Source organism: Amphibalanus amphitrite, unplaced genomic scaffold (assembly GCF_019059575.1).
Source record: "Amphibalanus amphitrite isolate SeventyFive unplaced genomic scaffold, NRLGWU_Aamphi_draft 000217F_arrow, whole genome shotgun sequence".
Lineage (NCBI taxonomy): Eukaryota > Metazoa > Arthropoda > Thecostraca > Balanomorpha > Balanidae > Amphibalanus > Amphibalanus amphitrite.
The window spans coordinates 65,044-85,469 of NW_024881712.1; the positions used below are offsets into that span (position 1 = coordinate 65,044).

At 46.8% G+C, this 20,426-nt stretch overlaps 1 protein-coding gene across 1 annotated transcript in view; it reads right to left on the minus strand.

Annotated features, from left to right (window-relative positions):
- The window catches only part of LOC122385393, a 63,289-nt gene that overhangs the window by 11,730 nt on the left and 31,133 nt on the right, over positions 1-20,426 (minus strand). Inside the window, exon 2 of the mRNA XM_043373636.1 lies at positions 17,765-17,969. Within this exon, the coding sequence (XP_043229571.1) occupies positions 17,765-17,969 (205 nt within the window). The remainder of the gene's footprint in view (positions 1-17,764; positions 17,970-20,426) is intronic.

Genomic DNA, 20,426 nt, shown 5'->3' on the forward strand with positions numbered 1-20,426 from the left:
ATCATACTTCCAATGCTGCTAATCAGTAAACATCACCGCTTTATCGTGTTACATGATATCCCTCAAACGTCTATCCAGTGCTAAGATAGCATAAAGAAAACCTGTCACATTATAAACCTAGTTAAGTGAGACCCCCCCCCCCCCACCACCACCACCTCTGCCCCTCCTCCCCGTTGTGGTGGTTCATAAAGCAAGCAGGCAACTTTACTTCACTGCCTTCAAACTTCAAACAGTGAAGTGAGTCACGGCCCTCATCACCCCTAGGCGCCCCAGCCCAGCCCGGCCCGGTTTGACAGCGACATTCGAGCGATATCATCAGCAGACTTGTGCCAAGGTCCCAAAAAGGTCCGAGATCCAGGGTTCGCAGAGTCCAAGGTCTGGGACCTTGATGGATCCTGGACCTTGCATTGTCATTTTTGTCGTGAGACCTTGGAAACCCAGGACCTTACAACATCCATATGCCGTGAGACCTTGGAATCCCAGGACCTCAACATCTGCATATGTCGCGAGACCTTGGAATCCCAGGACCTCAACATTTGCATATGCCGCGAGACCTTGGAATCCCAGGACATCAACATCTCATGTGACATGAGACCTTAGAAACCCAGGACCTCAACATTTCATATGCCGTGAAACCATGGAAACCCAGGGGTCAGGACCTCAAAATTTTGGTATGCTGCAAGACCCTGCAGAATGCAGACCTTCAGTCCCAGTTTTATTATTTGTCATGGGATCTTAGGAAGGGTCTGCTGGATCTACACCATCATTTTGTTGAGGGACCTCAAGAATCCTGGAAGCAGGACCATGAGGTTTATGTTGCACATGGGCCACTAAGGACCCCGCACTAGGTTTTGTCTGTAAACACTTCAATAAATATCTATGGTTGAGCCGCTGAGCGACCAGCTGCAAGGGGCTAGGATAGATACATGAAGAGAAAATGAACCAGACTGTGTAGACATATACAGAGCCAAATCGTTGTCATGGCTGTGAGGCAGAACTGGAACAAAAGACCTGGTAGCTTTTTACATTATCAATGTTATGGATTATGAAACTGTCAAACAGTGGACAGTGGTGGCTTGGAAAGTTCTTTTCTAATCTCACCTGACATATTTTCTGGGCCTTGTTTTCTGGGTTGTGATATGCCGGGCTTGAAGCTACTTGGAAGCTACCCTGACCCACTGACCAAGTAAGTGTTAAACTTATTTGATTTGCAAGTCATCAAATCACCATTGAGCAATGAGCATCCAATATAAGCAATGATTCCATGACAGTTCAACTTTTTCGTTTAGCAGGTTTTCGTCGGACAATTTTTCGTCTGCAGATTTTCGTCCGCAGACTTCGTCTATGCATTTTTCGCCTGTGCATATCTAAGTCCGCGCATTTTTCGTAAGGACATTTTCCGCCTCGTCCAGACGAAAAAAAAAAATGCCGGACAGAAAAATACTCCGACGAAAAATGCACCAAATCAATTCGTACAGACGAATAAATGCAAGACGAAAAAGTCAGACGAAAATCTGCCGACGAAGAACCGTCTGACGAAAAAATTGTCATATGGAATTTTGTTCAGAGCCTTCAAGCTAATGTGAATGAACAGTAAGTAAGGTTTGCGCTCGCTGATACTCTCATTCTATTGGCCTAATCGATCAGTTTTTCTGTGAGCGCTCGCGAAAACAAGACTTAGAACATACTTGAGTTTTTATCCAGGGCCCTGTTCGGTCGCTGTTTTTATATCAGCGTGCGGCTTGGCCTCTCATTGGTCTAACGAATAGACCACTTGAATTCGACCAATGAGGAGCCAAGAAGCTAGCAGCATGGTCGCAGCCTGCTGATAAATAAACGGGGTGCGAACAGAGCTCTAGGTATTATGTAACTGAATGTGCAGAAAATCGAAAGCATATACCTATCCAATTCAATTTTTTCATTTTTATGAAGCCTGTAGGTTTTATTTCTGTTTTTTTTTATCTTGCCTGAAAGAATACTTGGATGTCTGTCTTCAATAACTGTAAGGTGCTATCCTACATTCATAATGATCAGGTAAGATTGATTTGAAAGGGACATGACAATGCAAAATGCAAGGTACCTATTACCTACCTATATTTTTATGAATTTGTCAGGCTAAAGAAGGAGAGATTGATATCATGATTCATCTTTAACTTTGACTTGTGTTGAAGCTCCCCCTACCTATGTTGGTAAATGATAAAACCTCCACAGGTTTGCATAGGTTCTGTCCCTTTCAATGTTGCTGGACATCCATTGGCAGAATATTTAGAAGTAAGCCTGCTCATCAGAATGTTAGTTTAAGTTCTTGTTGTGGGACCCTGAATACTTTGGATCCTGAGATGTATTTTTGCCGTGGGACCTTGAGGACTGTGGACCCTGAACTCTGAAGTGTGTACTTATCATGGGACCTTGGGGACTGTGGATCCTGAAATTCACGCTTGTCGTGGGACCCTAGGGACTGTGGATCCTGCAATGCATTCTTGTCGTGGGACCTTGGGGACTGTGGATCCTGCAATGTATATTTGCTGTGGGACCTTGGAAACCTTGGATTCTAGAAATTGAATTTGCCGTGGGACCTTGGAAACCTTGATTCTAGAAATTGAATTTGCCGTGGGACCTTGGAAACCTTGGATTCTAGAAATTGAGTTTGCCGTGGGACCTTGGAAACCTTGGATTCTAGAAATTGAATTTGCCGTGGGACCTTGGAAACCTTGGATTCTAGAAATTGAATTTGCCGTGGGACCTTGAGGATCCTGGATCTTGATTTTTGGTCGTGGCACAAGTCTGATCATCAGTCACCAAAAACAAAACAATGTCGATGTTTACAAAATATGCCATGATGTTGAGTTGTCGCTGATCTTTGACCTAGCGTCTCGGATACATAATACATATTGTTTCGGCTATCTTTCTAGCTGCTTCATCTTTACATACACGCAGAATTTTGGCCGTCATAGAAGTGTCACGAGGGTCTAAATCGGGATGAATTTGGATAATATGCTTTCCGAAAGGAGTATCATGTTCACCATTCATACCGTTCCTAAGGTGCTCATTAAATCGCAGTCTAATTGGCCTGCCTGTCTCCCCGATGTATACGTCCCCATGGTGGTTACATTGGACCTCATAAACAACATTTTTGGTGGCACACTTGTTTTGCAGGCCTGCCTGGCACGAATGTCAGCACCTTCGTCCGGAGGGACAGGGAAGTGGGTTGAGCCGGGACCTCACGAGCCTTTTTTTCAGTGCGTTTTGCTACTGATCCATGCTATTTCCACTCCCAAGCCAGAGTTTCTTGTGGCCTTCTTCACCTGTGCGGCTACTTTGTCACTGATGAAAGGTAGCCGGATGTAGGTTCTGCCCTTGCCATTTTTCTTGTCTTGTTTCAGTGGTTCTCGCTCTGGTCGATGTCTGCTCTCTGGCCGCCGGTTTCTTTCCTTTTCATGCTTTGTCAGCTCTTTTCTTATTTGGTTGTTGATCACTTTGTCAGGATATCCATTTCTGGTGAATAGGTGTCTGATTTTTTGGAGCCCTCTCTCGCACGCTGCTCTGTTTGAGCCAATGCGAATGGCTCTTGCTAGCTGTGATGTAAGCACAACCTTTTTGAGCGACATGGCATGTGCGGAATTAAATGGTAGAATGATGGGTTCAGCCATTGGTTTGGTATATAGCTCGATGGTGTAGGTACTAGAGATGTCAATCGGATACCAACTTTTTGGTATACCGATACCAAACCGATACCAACTTGGTATTTGGTATTTCAACCCTAATGTGTTTGGTATTTTGTTGGTATCATGAACCCTTGCTAATGTTTAAGAGGCAAAGAAATCGGTAAAAAGTTGGTATTTTTATCATGTTCCCAACTTGGTTTGGTTTCGGTATTTCTCCACGGTTTTGGTTGGTATTTGGTTTGGTATCGGTAGGTATTCCGATTTTCCGTAATTGACATCACTAGTAGGTACCATCATCGTCCACACGAACCAGAGTGTACAGAAAAGGCAGCGTTCCGCTTGAGTCTGATCTCTCCATAGTAAACTGAAGGGAAGCATGCCTTGAGTTAGCCGTGAGTCCAGAGACACCATACGTCATCGATGTATCTGACGTACAGTCCACAGCAGAAGTAATGTGTGGTTTCAGTCATGGGTATGTTCTGCTTCTGAAGCCTAGGAACGATTAGCCAGACTGCAACGAGACTTTAAATGTAGCTTACATGTATCTTCACCCTTGCAGCTACAACTTTATCTATTGACGTCTTCTTTTCAATCAGTCCGCATTTAAAAATCGTCGGTCAAAGCCATCCGTTGAGATTGGTAAAAACACACATTATCCCATGGCGAAAGGATGTGTTACACATTGGTTCACGTGTTATCTTGAAAAGTTTATCACTCGATGGATAACTGAGTTGTTAAACATGCGGGAGGGGTTTAACAAATTGTTAAACCCCTTGTTGTGACGTCAGATTTCATACAGGGATGGGGTATTGAAATTAAATGTGTTAATTCATTTGAATAACCAAAACAAACATCGGTGATCCATCATATGACGATATGTATTTCAATCACATCGCATCACATTCAAAACATTCGAGTTGCAGGCTGAACAAGCATAACGTTTTAATGGTGACAGTTTTCAAAATCACTATTCAAATCACTCCACTCCTTGTTGTCTAGCGCCCTCGTAACTTATCAGTTACGACTGTACACATAGAATGTACAGCCATTGAAGTTCCCACTGAATCCGCTCGCACCAGTCGACATGCTCTGCGCGTGAACATCTTGCCCCCCATCCGCGCGAGACACAACTTCTGTCCTCTTGACTGGCCCAGCAGGATGGCTCTCTCCTGCGACCACAGCCGACATTCTCTTCTGCATTTTTTCATCGGCTTCGGCGTAGCTCGATAGAGAACTAACACTCTTATGTCCCGTAAGCTGCGCAATGAAATGCGGCGCCACTTGAGTGTCAAGAAGTCGTTTAACGCCGGTCTTGCGGCCGCTGTGGTTGGTAAACCTGTTTCCTTCTAAGCCCGCGTCAATCGCTGTCTCTTTCATCATCTTGCTGAGGCTGCCGTTGCCGAGCGGCTGGTTTTTATACCAGTCTTCTTTGCTCTGGTAGTTGATGGCTAGGTAGAACGCTGGGTGTTCTTTGTTGTGTCTCTTTTCTTCATATAGCTTGAAAAGAGCCACCGCACAGCTTTCGGAACACTGACCCTCACAAGTACAGTATATCTTGGGGGTGAATGGGCGTCCCGGGCATGCACCTTTTCTCGTCTTAGTAGCTCGCTCCTGAAACTCGATGAAGGTCCCTTCAGACGATTCACCGAGCTTCACATCGCCCCATTGCATGTCACGGTGTTCTTGAACACCACGAAGACCGAAGCCAGTGGTAAACTTCCACCAGAGTGCCCGCAAGAGACACTTAGGCGAGTGTTTCCCCATTGCTCTACTAGTCCAAAGTTTCTTCTCATCATCTTCGCTGAGGGGCATTGCACGATTCGGCCGATTTCCCTTTCCTGCTCCCTTCGCAATGGTCACCTTTGCCGACAGACAAGCCCGAAACTTATCATATTCTTTCCCACTCAGATCTGGTTGCGGGTGCTTCACGGCCTTCAGATGTCTCTCCAGCGAATACCGAACGCCGTTGTAAGTAGAAATTTCAAATGGATCGCCATTGTCCTTGTTAAGTTCCATGATAAATTCGCATAGAATTATGTTCAGCTCCCTTGCCGGAATAGTCTCTATCGGTCTAGTCTCATTCTTTCTTTGTAGAAAAGCGTCTAACTTCCGGATATCTGACTTGGTTTTCTTAGTCGTTGCCGCCGGCACCTGATTTTGAATAAACTTGTCAGTTCTTTCTTCCACATTTTCATCTGGTTCATCATCATAGTCCAGGAACCCTTGAAACATGTCAAAATTAGGTAACTCCCTTTCATGGTTCATATCGACCCAGAAAGTAGTTAGACCAAGAAGAAGTAGAAATTAATTAGTACAATAAAGTAATCAGACCCCTACTATCAAAAAGTAACGAGAAAGTAATCCAAGGAAGTAATCATGGAAGCTGATAAATATTTTGCAGATGGCTTTGTGAGCTTGTATATTTATTGAAGAACGCGCAACCGCCACGGGATAAAACAATTAAACCACTCGCAGGAAAAAAAAAAATCATTTAAACGTCGAGCCGCAGGCGAGACGTTTAAATGATTTTTATTCCTGCTCGTGGTTTAATATATATTACTTTAGCGGTGGGCTGTACATGTCTGGTTGTGGCCTGTCGACTTGCAGTGCCTCTTCTTCAAACTTTCCAATGAATATTATTGCCAGGGACCACCATGGGGACGTATACATCGGGGAGACAGGCAGGCCAATTAGACTGCGATTTAATGAGCACCTTAGGAACGGTATGAATGGTGAACATGATACTCCTTTCGGAAAGCATATTATCCAAATTCATCCCGATTTAGACCCTCGTGACACTTCTATGACGGCCAAAATTCTGCGTGTATGTAAAGATGAAGCAGCTAGAAAGATAGCCGAAACAATATGTATTATGTAACCGAGACGCTAGGCCAAAGATCAGCGACAACTCAACATCATGGCATATTTTGTAAACATCGACAGTGTTCTTTTTTTGGTGACTGATGGTATCGCTCGAATGTCGCTGTCAAACCGGGCCGGGCTGGGCTGGGGCGCCTAGGGGTGAGGAGGGCCGTGACTCACTTCACTGTTTGAAGTTTGAAGGCAGTAAAGTAAAGTTGCTTGCTTGCTTTATGAACCACCACAAGGGGGAGGAGGGGCAGAGGTGGGGGGGGGTCTCACTTAACTAGGTTTATAATGTGACAGGTTTTCTTTATGCTATCTTAGCACTGGATTGACGTTTGAGGGATATCATGTAACACGATAAAGCGGTGATATTTACTGATTAGCAGCATTGGAAGTATGATCGAAAATTTTCACGGATTGTCTGAGTGTTCCCTATAATTATTCGTTGCTTGTGACATTAGTGAAGGACTAGGGTGACCCGCGTGCTCCGCAACGCGAAAAGGGATATTTTCGATCGGCGGGTGTTCGGTTGTTCTTGTGTCGGTCGGGTTATCTATCCATTTCGGTCGATTGCTTTTTGACGGCTAAACGTTTTGGTTTGTGGAAAAAAATATCCACCGCATCGAGGTGCCCGTGTCTGATAAGCATGCTTTCCACTTCAGAATCTGTCAAATGAGCTTTATAATTTAGGCGCGTAGTTTTATGACAAATTAAAGGCGTAGATAATTTTCACTAAAAATCGTTTTGCAGAGGTTTGCAACATTTATATTTTTAAGAATACTGTTGCTTGTCATGCAAACGTGATGATTGGATCTTGGAGAGAATTGAATGCTCTTTCCAATGATAGCATTTTCAATTGTCAAACGTATCAGGTTAAGCAGCAAAATCCGTGTTATTACTTAGTGGCACATTTTGGACAAATACCATTTAATTCAGCGATTTTTTCCACATTGTTTTTGATCAATTAGCTTTTCACAATTTTTCCATGAGAGACGGTACATTTTTATTGCTAATAGGCGCTGTTTGAACTCATTCCGTCTGACGATCACCTTAAAATAATATAAATTCCAAAATCCGTCCAAAACGTCCATTTTTCAAAAGAAAGTGTCCTCCCCGGTGCACGTGGCGCGTGCCAACCCCTGCACCGCACACCATTCGATAGCCCGTTCGATTCTCTACACGATGCTGTTTTCCCCGTACCGGTCGGGCCCACGGTTACCGAGATATTGCACCGGGACCGGACCCGTGTCGGGCAAATTTGGCTGTTTTCGCCCGTTTTTGCCAGCCGATTAATACATGTAAAGTCTATGACGCGAATTTGCACTTTTTGGGCACGCGCCACGCGCTCGCTATCGATCCGATCGAGCTGAGACCCATCAAAGGCACGTTGTCCATCCTTGTTCTATGAGTTGCGCAAACTTCAGCGCGGTAGGTGCAACGGTGTGACCTGTAACCCGCGCTACGTAGCACCATGTCGCGACCTTCGTAATAGACAGAAACTACGTCACCAAAAATAGTAATATAGACTAGGGTGACCCGCGTGCTCCGCAACGCGAAAAGGGGTATTTTCGATCGGCGGGTATTTGGTTGTTCTTGTGTCGGTTGGGTTATCTATCCATTTCGGTCGATTGCTGGCTAAATGTTTTGGTTTGGAAAGAATATCCATTGCATCGAGGTGCCCGTGTCTGATAAGCATGCTTTCTACTTCAGAACCTGTCGATAGTTCAGTGAACCTGTCAACTGTGTTTTATAATTCAGGTGCGTAGTTTTATGGCAAATGAAAGGCGTAGATAATTTTCGCTAAAAATCGTTTTGCAGAAGTTTGAAACATTCATATTTTTAAGAATACTGTTGCTTGTCATGCAAACGTGATGATTGTATCTTGGAGAGAATTGAATACTCTTTCTAATGATAGCATTTTCAATTCTCAAGCGTATCAGGTTAAGCAGCAAATCCCGTGTAATTATTTAGTGGCACATTATGGACAAATACCATTTTCTCCAGCAATTTGTTCCATCTTGTTTTTGATTAATTAGCTTTTCACAATTTTCCATGAGAGGCGGTACATTTCTCTTCCCAAAAGGTGTTGTTTCAACTCTCTCAGTCTGGCGGTCGCGTGAAAATAAAATAAAATCCAAAATCCGTCCGAAACGTCAATTTTACAAACAAAAGTGCCCTCACGGGTGCACGTGGCGCGTGCCATCCCCTGCACCGCACACCATTCGATTGCCCGTTCGATTCTCTACACGATGCTGTTTTCCCCGTGTCGATCGGGCGCACGGTTACCGAGATATTGCACGGGAACCGGACCCGTGTCGGGCAAATTTAGCCATTTTCGCCCGTTTTTGCAAGCCGATTTATACATGTAAAGTCTATGACGCGAATTTGCACTTTTCGGGCACGCGCCACGCGCTCGCTATCGACCCGATCGAGCTGAGACCCCTCAAAGGCACGTTGTCCATCCTTGTTCTATGAGTTGCGCAAACTTCAGCGCGGTAGGTGCAACGGTGTGACCTGTAACCCGCGCTACGTAGCAGGCGCGGATCCAGGGGGGGCGACGGGGGCGGCCGCCCCCCCCCCCCCCCCCGCCATCCGAAAAAGGCGCCCATATCCCGCGGCAGAGAGGGCGCCCCGAGCAGAAGAGCGGCGACACAGCAAAGGTTCAGCAGAAATAGGGCGCCTCCAGCAGAAGTTAGGCTCACCAAGCAGGAGAGTGACGCCCAATTGCCTATTCCCAGCAGATGAGAGTCGCCCCAGCAGCAGATGGGCGCCCCCAGCAGAAGAGGGCGTCTCGTTACAAGAATATAAAATACCTTCTGTTCAAGAGGGGCGCCCCTGGCAGCGGAAAAGCACCCTTAGCAGGAGACGTGTCCCCCTGAAGAGGAGCGACGCCCCAGCAAAAGGAGAGAGGCGCCCTCATTCCGAGAAGAGGGGCGCCCTGACAGCAGCTGGGCGCCCCAGCAAAAAAGGAGCCCCATAATAAGAAAATGGGTGCCACTGGCAGAAGAGGGGCGCCCCAGCAGAAGAGAGGGGTCTCCAGCAGGAGACGGGCGCCCCAAGCAGAAGAGGGGCGCCCCAGCAGAAGAGAGGCGCCACAGCAAAAGTTAATCAGAAATAGGGAGCCTCCAGCAGAGTTTGGGCCCGCCAAACAGGATATGGGTGCCCCATTGACAATATCCGGCAGAAGACAGACGCCCCAGCAGCAGATGGGCGCCTCCGGTAGAAGAGGGGCGCCCCATTACAAAAAGAAAAGGAGTATATTCTACCAAGAGGGGCGCCCCTGACGACAGCGGAAGGGCAACCCCAGCAGAGGGGCGGTGCCCCAGTAAAAGGAGAGGCGTGCCCTGTTCCGAGCAGCAGAGGGTCACCTCGCCCCAGAAAAAACAGGAGCCCCATAAGAAGAAAAGGGGTGCCTCTGGCAGAAGAGAGACGTTCCCCGCAGTGGAAGGGCGCCCCCACAAGAGTGGCGTCTCCAGCAAAAGAGAAGTGCCCCCTGCAAGAGAGGGGCACCCCACCAAAAGTTGGGCAGAAGTGGGGCACCTCCAGCAGAATTTGGGGTCGCCCAACAGGAGAGAAAAGACTCCTCAGCAGCAAAGGGGCGCCCTAACAGAAAAGGTGCACTCGTAGTAGAAGTGGGACGCATCAGGAAGAAGAGGGGCACTTCTAGCAGAAGATGGGCGTCCCAGATAAGTGAGCCGCCTACAGCAAATTTGTCGTTCTTAGAAGGAAGAAATGAGGCGACTTAAGCAAAGTGGGTCTCTCCATAATGGATTAGGCGATCCAAGCAGAGGTTTGGCGCCCCCGGGAAGTGAGGCATACCAGCATAAGTGAGACGCTTCCAGAAAAAGGAGGGGGCAATGGGCATCACCGGGAGAAGAAGGACTGCACCAGTAAATGGAGGCCACCTTTTTGCTAATATCTTTTGCTAGGGTTGCGGTGCCCATCTACGACTTTTAACCCGTGCCGTGCTGGTGGTCTGAGTTTTCCGTGTCCTGCTGGGGAGGGGGGGGGGCACACTCCCTCGTCTAACTCGGCTCCTGGGCCGCGTAGTGACACGCGATAAGCGGCATTCGAAAGATCGTCAAAAAGCAGGACGAAAACAAAACGGTCATTTTTTAGGTCAGGTCGAATGTCAGGTCACCAGAGGTCATCAAAGGTAAAATGTTGCCTGTTTCAACATTTTTCCGTTTTCGAAGCAGCGGCACATAACTCGGAAACCAATAGAGCTATAGCGCCGCAGAAAAGCGCATTCGATAGCCCTTTTAAAGGTGTTTCTGCAAGCTGCGCTCAGATTTGACCTCAAGTCAACGGTTTAGCCTTCAGAGGGCAAAAGACTCTAAAAATAGCCTTTTTACGAACAATGTTTTCCTGCAATAACTTTTGACTCAAGAGAGTCTCGACATTACGTTTGCCAGCATTGCGTTTCTGTCGTCGAGACACGTCGAACAAACTAAAGGCTGACCTTATGCAAGGTAATTTTGAGAATTTGACCTCAGGTCAAGGTCATGACCTGACTGGGAAAGGTCATGCTGCATAGCAGTCGATGCGTATCGTCGAGCTGAACACAGCTGAGGTGTTTTTATCTCTCTAGCTTGAATCTATCAAAAGTTATTTTAAAAAACTGCTGCGGACATTTCATGAAAAGGGATGACCTCTGGGACATTATGAGTGGTCACACTAGGAGCAATGTTCTTATTCAGTGTGTTGATTTTATATGTATCCCTATGCTTGATATTGTGTAGAATGGTGCTCGTCCAAAAGAGATGCCTTTCAGTTTTCTCCCAAAGACTTAATTATAGCTACCTACCTAATGGAGACGTCGCACAACTGACCTGACCTTAGGTCACAGATATCAAAATTCCGAGATATACATTTCATGAATACCTAGTGTTGCTTTCATCAATCGCTGAAAGGTTCAAAGCAATCATTCATTCGGTATAGCAATGGTAAGCATTTGAACTTTTTCTTAGGCTAGGTCACTTGGCATAACCTGGTGACCTGACCTTCCATCACCCGCGTCAGACATTTTTACAACATGTGCAAAAAGATGCATGATAAGGTATGCTGAAAATGGCGGCGCTGCGCGCAGCCGTTTTTCAGATATTTGCGAACACCTGAGGGGGAGCGCAATAACGCCCCCTAGCACGGCGCGGGCTTTAAGCTCCCGATTTTGACGGCTTGGCGCCCCCTTTGTATGGAGCGCCCCCGGATTGCCAGGTCGCCCCTATTTCGACTTGCCGCCCCCCCCCCTCCCGAAAATTCCTGGATCCGCCCCTGCTACGTAGCACCATGTCGCGACCTCGGTTACAGACAGAAACTACGTCACCACAAATAGTAATATAGACTAGGATTACCCGCGTGCTCCGCAACGCGAAGGGGGGATTTTTTGACCCGTGGGTATTGGGTTGGTCTGTGTCGATTTGGTTGGTAGATATCCATTTCGTTCGATTGCTTTTTGACGGCCAAGCATTTTGTAAGAAAACAAAAAGATACATCGCATCGAGGTGCCCGTGTCGTATTATCATGCGTTCTACTTTAGAATGATTCGAAAACTGGCGTGAAGTCTTTTGAGGGCCATCGATGAATTTCGCTAAAAATGACAATGTAATGGTTTGGAACATTTACATTTTTAAGGATACTGTTGCTAATCATGCAAAAATGAAGAGTGAATATTGGACAGAATTGAATGCTCTATCCAATGGTACCATATTCAATTGCCAAAGGTATCAGGTTATGCAGCAAACCCCGTGTGATTAATAAAGTGGCACAAAATTGACAAACACCATTTTCTCCTGTGATTTGCACCACCTTGATTTGGATCAATCAGCTTTTCACAATTTTTATATGAGAGGCGGTACCTTTCTCTTGCAAATAGGCGTTGATTCAACTCGCTCCATTTAACGGTCACCTAAAAATAAAATTAATTCCAAAATCCCTCAAAAACCGCAACTTTTCAAATAAAAGTGCCCTCTCCGGTGCACGTGGCGCGTGCTATCCTCTGCATTGCACACCATTCAATAGCCCGTTCAATTCTGTACACGATGCTGTTTTCCCCGTGCCGATCGGACCCCTGGTCACCAAGATATCGCACCTGGACCGGACCCGTGTCGGCCAAAATTAGCCGTTTTCGCCCGATTTCGCACGCCGATTTATACATGTAAAGTCTATGACGCGAATTTGCACTTTTTGGGCACGCGCCACGCGCTCGCTAACGACCCGATCGAGCTGAGACCCCTCAAAGGCACGTCGCGCATCTTTGATCTATAAGTTGTACAAATTTCACCGGGCTAGGTGCAACGGTCTGGCCTGTAGTCCACGCAAAGCACCACCAAGTCGGGACCTCGGTAACGGACAGACGCACCCTCCTCAAATGGTAATATAGATTTGAGACGAGTTGTGCATTCTGTGTATTTTGGTGTGATCATTATTACCTACCTTGTAATGAAAGACCGACGAAGAGCAGTGCTCGAAATATATCAGTGTTATTCATTTCTTGTTAATTTAAAATACTTCCGATGAAAACTTTGTACACTAAATTTGAGGATAAGGTCAAGTAATGAAACTGTATGCCATGATAAAGTGTGCCAAAAACGCATTTTTTAGATACTCGCGAAAAATCACTGGGGAAAGGGGTCCTCCAGCAGGGCGCGGCTTAATATCTCATGTTCATAATGTTAAAGGGAGATAATGACCTTTTTCCACAAAATCTGAGTTAGGACCATTTTCTGACAAAACACAACAAGTTATAATGTAAATTAAAACCATTTTGCTCAATTCGGTACCTTGCCGCAAATATCTCAACTTGAAGTCAAGTTAGCGGGGAGCGCTGAAAATGACCGTTGAATAAGTATGTACTTACATCACTTTTTGGTACTTGCATGTAATTTTATAAAATGAGCGTATTCCTTACATTTGATCTTCATCACATCTAGTTAGTTAATGGTCGTCTATAGTGCCTTCAAAAGATATTCATGGTTTGGGGGTGGTTTATGTCTAAATTTACGCAACTATTTTTCCTGTTCATCATCTGACGCCATATGCTGCTATTTTAGTAGCAACGACTCAATTTTGAATCGGTCCCGCCGACTGCACAATAAAAGAAGATAGATACAACACTTTTGCGGCATCACTGAAAAACTTATGCAGTACTGTTATCAAAATTCTCATAACACCGTTCGACAAACCTGAAGTCTTTTTGAAATAAATATGCTTGTATTTTTCGCTTCAGGCTCTGACGCCAAAAAAAATGAATTTCGTAGTCGCAATCGCAAAATTTGGCTGCGTTTCTGGCGCATGCCGTTCATTTGTGGCGCAAAATAATGTAAACAGGCACTATGTACCCCCGAATTAGAATCTAATTAATTCTAAACCGAATTAACTCTAATTCAAATTAAAATCCTTACAACCAAGCAACGACAAGGCGATAACATAAACAAAAACCCAAGCGTCGCTGTTTGAAACAAAAGCGTCATATACTGCGACTTTTTTATAGAGAAGGACAACGCATTTCGGTGGGTGTTACAAGTACTGCAAGTACTGCTTCTTTTTTGCAAAAATAAAAACCTTTTTCACATACGAAAATGTGCCAGGAAATTTTCATATTTTATAGAAACTACAGAAGAAATAGTATAGATGTCGAGTAATTTTTATTTAAGAAAAAAGAAAGCTCATTATCTCCCTTTAAAGAACTTCAAGGGAAGTTAACTGCAAACATTTTTTTCAAGGTCGACAAACGGATGACAATGCATTTTGATTTACAATATGTATGCCGAAGTCTATCGTAAATTGACTGCTTTTCGACATTCCCAAATTTTCACACACCAAGATAAGCAGTCCCTGTGGGGTAGGGTTGTTAAAAAAACGAATTTTGGAAAAGTGTATGGGCTCATGGCTCATATGGTGCGGTTTTCTTTTCTGAGTCCATTGATGCCCTTTTTCCGAAAAGTATTACTGCTAGGTGCTGCTCAAACGGCTTAACCCTATTCCTGGCGGGCTCCGCCGGGACAAGAAACTGGCGGGGGGGGGGCCGATTCGGCCCCCCCCCTGAGATCTCGAGAACGAAGCAAGATAGCGACAAGCGGTAAACGGCATCGGATACGCACGGCCAAGATCTACAATTTTTACTAAGGTCATTTTCAGGTCAGGTCAAAGATGACGTCACAGGGGTCGAAAAAGTCAAAATGGCGGCACTAGATATGGAGAGAGTTTTTCTCGAATAACTTTCGAATTAGTCAAGATAGGAACAAACTAAGGGCATCATCGTGATCCTCTCGTCAATCCGCATCGAATGATATATATGTTGACCTCGAAAGGTCAAGGTCAAAGGTTGACCTCAGGTCACGTGACCTCGAGGTCATCATGTATATCATTCGATGCGTCTTGACGAGCTGAACACAATGAGACCATCCACGCGTCTGTATCTTGTTCCTGTACGGAGTTATTGGCCAAAAACCTTTGGTGACCTTTGATGACGTCACATGACCTCACAGCTGCTCAACAGCAAAACAGACCTCAAGGTAGTGAAGGTTGATCGTATATGAAGTCATGTATGGTATATGGGGCCATTCCGACCCGTTTTAGTGGTAAAAACAGGGAGTTGATTTTTCCCCCATTGACTTATAATGGGGAGGTCGCGAAATTGACCTGACCTTAGGTCACCGATATCAAAATTCCGAGATATACAAATTGCACATACTGGTACCCTAACTAAACCCTGAAGAGAAGAAATTGATTGGTCAAAAACTCTAGCTCTGGCGTGATTGCAAACTTTTCTGAGGTAGCGTCACCAAACCGCCTCTGGTGACCTGACCTGAGGTCAGATCAACTCAAAATTTTCAGACATGTTGCGTAGAAGCCTTTTAGGAAAAGTCAGAAAATTTGAGCTTCCTAGCTCAACGCGTTTGGGAGATATAACCAAAAAACCTCAGGGGGGGGCTCCTGAGGCCCCCCCCCCCCCCGCCAGGAATAGGGTTAAAGAGGACCATGTTACGCCCGCCGACCGGCCGGTGTCAATAAGGGCGAGAACTCGACGCCGCGCGCCGGCGGCAGCGCCTTATCGGCACCGCGCGCCACGACACCTGCCGGGCGGCCGGCTGGGCGGTGGGAAGTTATAAGTGCGTGGTCTTATTGCACACGATCGGGGTGCGCTATCCCATGTTTTCGGGGCGGAAAGTTTCAGTGCAGCATCGGTACGTCTACCGCGGTGGTCTGTGTCGGTGGTACAGAAAATAACTCAAACAGAGCTAGAAAAGAGTGGGTGATTCTGGGTAGTTGCCTCGAAGCAATCCGTTTCAAGAATACAGCTGCCTTCTTAACGTACTGTATCACTTGCTAATTCTTCAAAAAGCAAGCTCTGAGCAATATCAGACTTCTTTGCATTGCTGTTGACAATTTAAGTTGCTTTTGGACGGTGGCTAGCAGCTCCAATATGCTGCCGCGTAACTCTATTCCAACGACGAAACGGCAACTTAGCGAGAATCGAAAATTTAACGAAGTAGGTACAACAGGAGCTGGCAAGGCTACTGCATTGGTCTATCCGTCATGAGTGACACACCGGGGTAATGTGTCACGTCAGGGCAGAGCTGTGTTCTATGCCGGGTCTGGATTCGGGTCTTGATCGGCATCGGTGGGCACGGCCGCCCAGGCCGGACTGCCGGCGTCGCTTATGCTCGAAGGATTGGATAAACGGCGCTTGATTTATATGAGTAGGTACTCCGGCTAATGTCTCTACTCATGTCTCACTTTGTCACACTGTCAGGGTGGCCACCCTGTCATTCCCAGACATGTTATGTTTTCTTTCGACCTGCCAATCTAAGTTAAACCTGGCGTCGATTCTGTTGCCCCATCATCTGATATCAACGATTCTGAATAATGACATCGGTGACGCCTATGCTCGTCAAAGCCACCCCCAAACTTGGGCCGATGACTGTCGGGTCTCCTCCATATTCTGTCCTTGTGCATACTGCATTGCCAGCTGTACGTAGGTACCTATATCATTGCTGTACGTATATCGTGAATTTTCGATTCTCGCGAAGTTGCCGTTTCGCCGTTTGAATAAAGTTGCGCGGCAGCATATTGGGGGTGCGAGCCACCGTCCAAAACTAACGTAAATTGTCAACAGCAATGCAAAGAGGTGTGTTATTGCTCAGAGTTTGCTTTTTGAAGAATTAACAAGTGATACGGTACGTTAAAGGGACCCTCCTACCTTCAAAAAAGTTGATGAATTGGCATGAAAGTGATGTCGCTCGGTTCAGAAAGAGCGAAAACGAATATCTACCAAATTTCACCGAAAAATATTCACCGGTTTTCAAGATATTAGACTTTTACTTTTGTTTACTTTTTGGGATCTCCGCTGTCCCTAGCGACTTTATTTGGAAGCAATAGTTTGGCAGCTGAAAGTGCGGCACTTGTTGCGCGCAAAGCAGCATATACCACCGCGTGCTACAAAACATTTTAGTCAAACATTTAAAAATCGTTAGATATCTGCGCTGACGTCACACATTCAGAGGGGTATTCCTATGCATTAGCCCCTCTGAATCAAAATGCTGCAATTTTGAAATTCAATATTTCCGACTTAAGGCATTTCTCGATGTTGTGAGTGCCGAAACCGGTAATTGTGAGCCAGGGACCCCATTTTGGCTATCTCAACTCAAATATAATGTTAAGGTGGGAGGGTCCCTTTAAGAAGACAGCTGTATTCTTAAAACGGATTGCTTCGATGCAACTATCCAGAATCACTCACTCTTTTCTAGCTCTGTTTGAGTTATTTTCTGTACCATCGACACAGACCACCGTGGCAGACGCACCGATGCTGCACTGAAACTTTCCACCCCGAAAACATGGGATAGCGCACCCCGATCGTGTGCATTAAGACCACGCACTTATAACTTCCCACCGCCCAGCCGGCCGCCCGGCAGATGTCGTGGCGCGCGGTGCCGATAAGGCGCTGCCGCCGGTGCGCGGCGTCGAGTTCTCGCCCTTATTGACACCGGCCGGTCGGCGGGCGTAACATGGTCCTCTTTAAGCGGTTTGAGCAGCGCCTAGCAGCAATACTTTTCGAAAAAAGGGCATCATTGGACTCGGAAAAGAATAACGCACCACATGAGCCATGAGCCCATATACTTTTCCAAAATTCGTTTTTTTTTTTAACAACCCTACTGTGTAGCCCATTTTAGCTGACCTCGGGCCCTGCTCCGCTGACACCCCTCCCCCCGCCTGAGCGAAATCCTGGATACGTGCCTGGCTATGGGGCAGCCCGACTGGTTGGCCGCTGTACCGGCTGAGCGGCTGAGAGGAGGATACGTACCGCTCGGACTCGTCGGCCGAGTGGGAGGCCTCGGCCAGCTTGGTGGTGGCGATGGCGAGCCGCTCCTCGGAGCGCTCCAGGTCCTCCTCCAGCAGCTGGATGCGGCGGCCCAGAGCCGACACCTCGCCCTCAGCCTGCGCGCAGCGGCCGCCAAAGGTCACCACAGCGCGCCTTAGACGGTTCACACACTTTCTGTCACGGAAAACACAACTGACACACGCATCAGCAACCCGTCTGGAATACAAATAACAAACCACTACTGTACCGGTTATTGATTTATCGAACCCGATCTTTCGATAGTTTCGTGACTTCATGAGCTTACGCACATACCTATGTACCTATGCAATATCCACTTCGTCTGCCGTGTTGCGGACTGCCAAACAGAGGACACCTCTGTGCCACGTCAGCGGGTAGATGGCGCTGGTCGTAGCTAGCTGAGCTGTTTTCTTGGATTCGCGGGCCAAAGAACGTATCGCAAAAGTACGCAGGACAAAAATACGTACGCAAATGTTCGTACACAGAAGAACGGATGTCGAAGTAAGTATAGCATAAAATACATAGGACGAAAGTAGGTAGGCACGCAAATTTTCTTTTGTCACATAATTCTCTACAAGGTTGGTGACAATGAGGCTCCTTTTTGAGTTTCTTTTATGACAATGAGGCTCCTTTTTGAGTTTCTTTTATCAGCATTCTATCAGCAAACATTTAAACAAATGTGAAGTTAAAAAGTGAATATTGTACTAATTCTCACCAATTTTGGGGAAAACTTTGTGGGGAAGAAACAAGACATTTTGCCACAAGGGCCAAAATAGTTTTAAAAGAGCCACTTTAGCTCACCGCATGCTTTTTTGGGATCAGCCCGGGTGACCTACGCCCGAATCGCCTATTCCATCGAATGTCTACGCCCGGGTGACCTACGCCCGAATCGCCTATTCCATCGAATGTCTACGCCCGGGTGACCTACGCCCGGCTGACCTACGCCCGAATCGCCTACTCCATCGAATGTCTATGTCCGGCTGACCTACGCCCGGCTAACCCACGCCCGAATCGCCTACTCCATCGAATGTCTACGCCCGGCTGACCTACGCCCGGCTGACTTACGCCCGAATCGCCTACTCCATCGAATGTCTACGCCCGGCTGACCTACGCCCGAATCGCCTACTCCATCGAATGTCTACGCCCAGGTGACCTACGCCCGGCTGACCTACGCCCGAATCGCCTACTCCATCGAATGTCTACGCCCGGGGTGACCTACGCCCGGCTGACCTACGCCCGAATCGCCTATTCCATCGAATGTCTACTACCGTACGGCCTGCCCGTGTTCGAGGAGCAGTCCCTGCTGTATTATCGAGTAAGGATTTACCCATTCACTACGCCGGCTGACTGGCGGCCCCATCCTTTGTTTGCTCTATTGTCCTCCGCCGCAGCGCGGCGGTGTCCAGGCCCGGGGGTCGCCTGGCGCAGCGGGGGGTAGCGTCCCGCCCAGCGGCCCCTAGCGCGGCGGGAGGTAACATGCCGCGGCGCACGGCACGGCGGGCCGCCGCCGCCGCCGCCGAGGGAGTGGACGCTGACAAGGATGAGGGCCGTGGGCCCGTGGCAGCACCGGGGTTTGTATGGATTTTTGTTCATTGTTCATTGGATTTGGCTGGCTTAACTCACCGATTACATTAAAAGGACAAGTGAAAATGAGCCCCTGCATGAATTAGTGTCTTTGCAACGGCTAACTTTAATTGCAGGAGGATGAGGAGGGGTCGAAAGGACCACCCAGTGATTCATCCCTTGATTGAGCTATAGGGAAAGCGGGTTTGGCCAGTGGAAGCCGATGGAATCAATTTTTATTGTCCTAAGAACTAGAGATGGCAATCGGATACCAACTTTTTGGTATACCGATACCAAACCGATACCAACTTGGCATTTGATATTTCGAGGCCAACAAATTTGGTATTTTGTTGGTATTATGAATCCTCGCCAATGTTAACCCGCGCCCTGCTGGGGGGGGGGGTGTTTGAACACCCCCCCCTTGTGGTTTTTCGCGAATATCTAAAAAAAACGGCGGCGCGGAGCGCCGCCGTTTTTGGTACACCTTATCATACATCAATTCTACACATGTTGTGAAAGTTTCAGACCAAGGTCATTCAAGGTCAGGTCACCAGGTCACTTGAAGTGACCTCACCTCATAAAAAGTTTCAATGTCTGTCATAGCTACACCCAGTGACCGATAGCTTTGAAACTTTCAGCGATTGCTAAGAGTAATAGCATGTACAAAATGTATATCTCAGAATTTTGATATCGATGACCTAAGGTCAGGTCAATTTTGTGACCTCCCCATTATAAGTCAATGGGAGAAAATTGAAATGCGCCTCTTTTGGACGAAAGACATTATAAACACTCCCAAACACTGAATTACAAGTGGTTTAGAAACACTGAACATGAAAATGGTGTCCGTGACCCCTGTGTATGCCCTGAGGTCATCTTAGGTCACGAATGGTATCTAATAGTTTTTCGCAAATAACTTTTGATAGAGGCATGCTAGAGCGATGAAAACGCATTAGATGTGTTCAGCTCGACAATACGGATCGACTGATATGCAA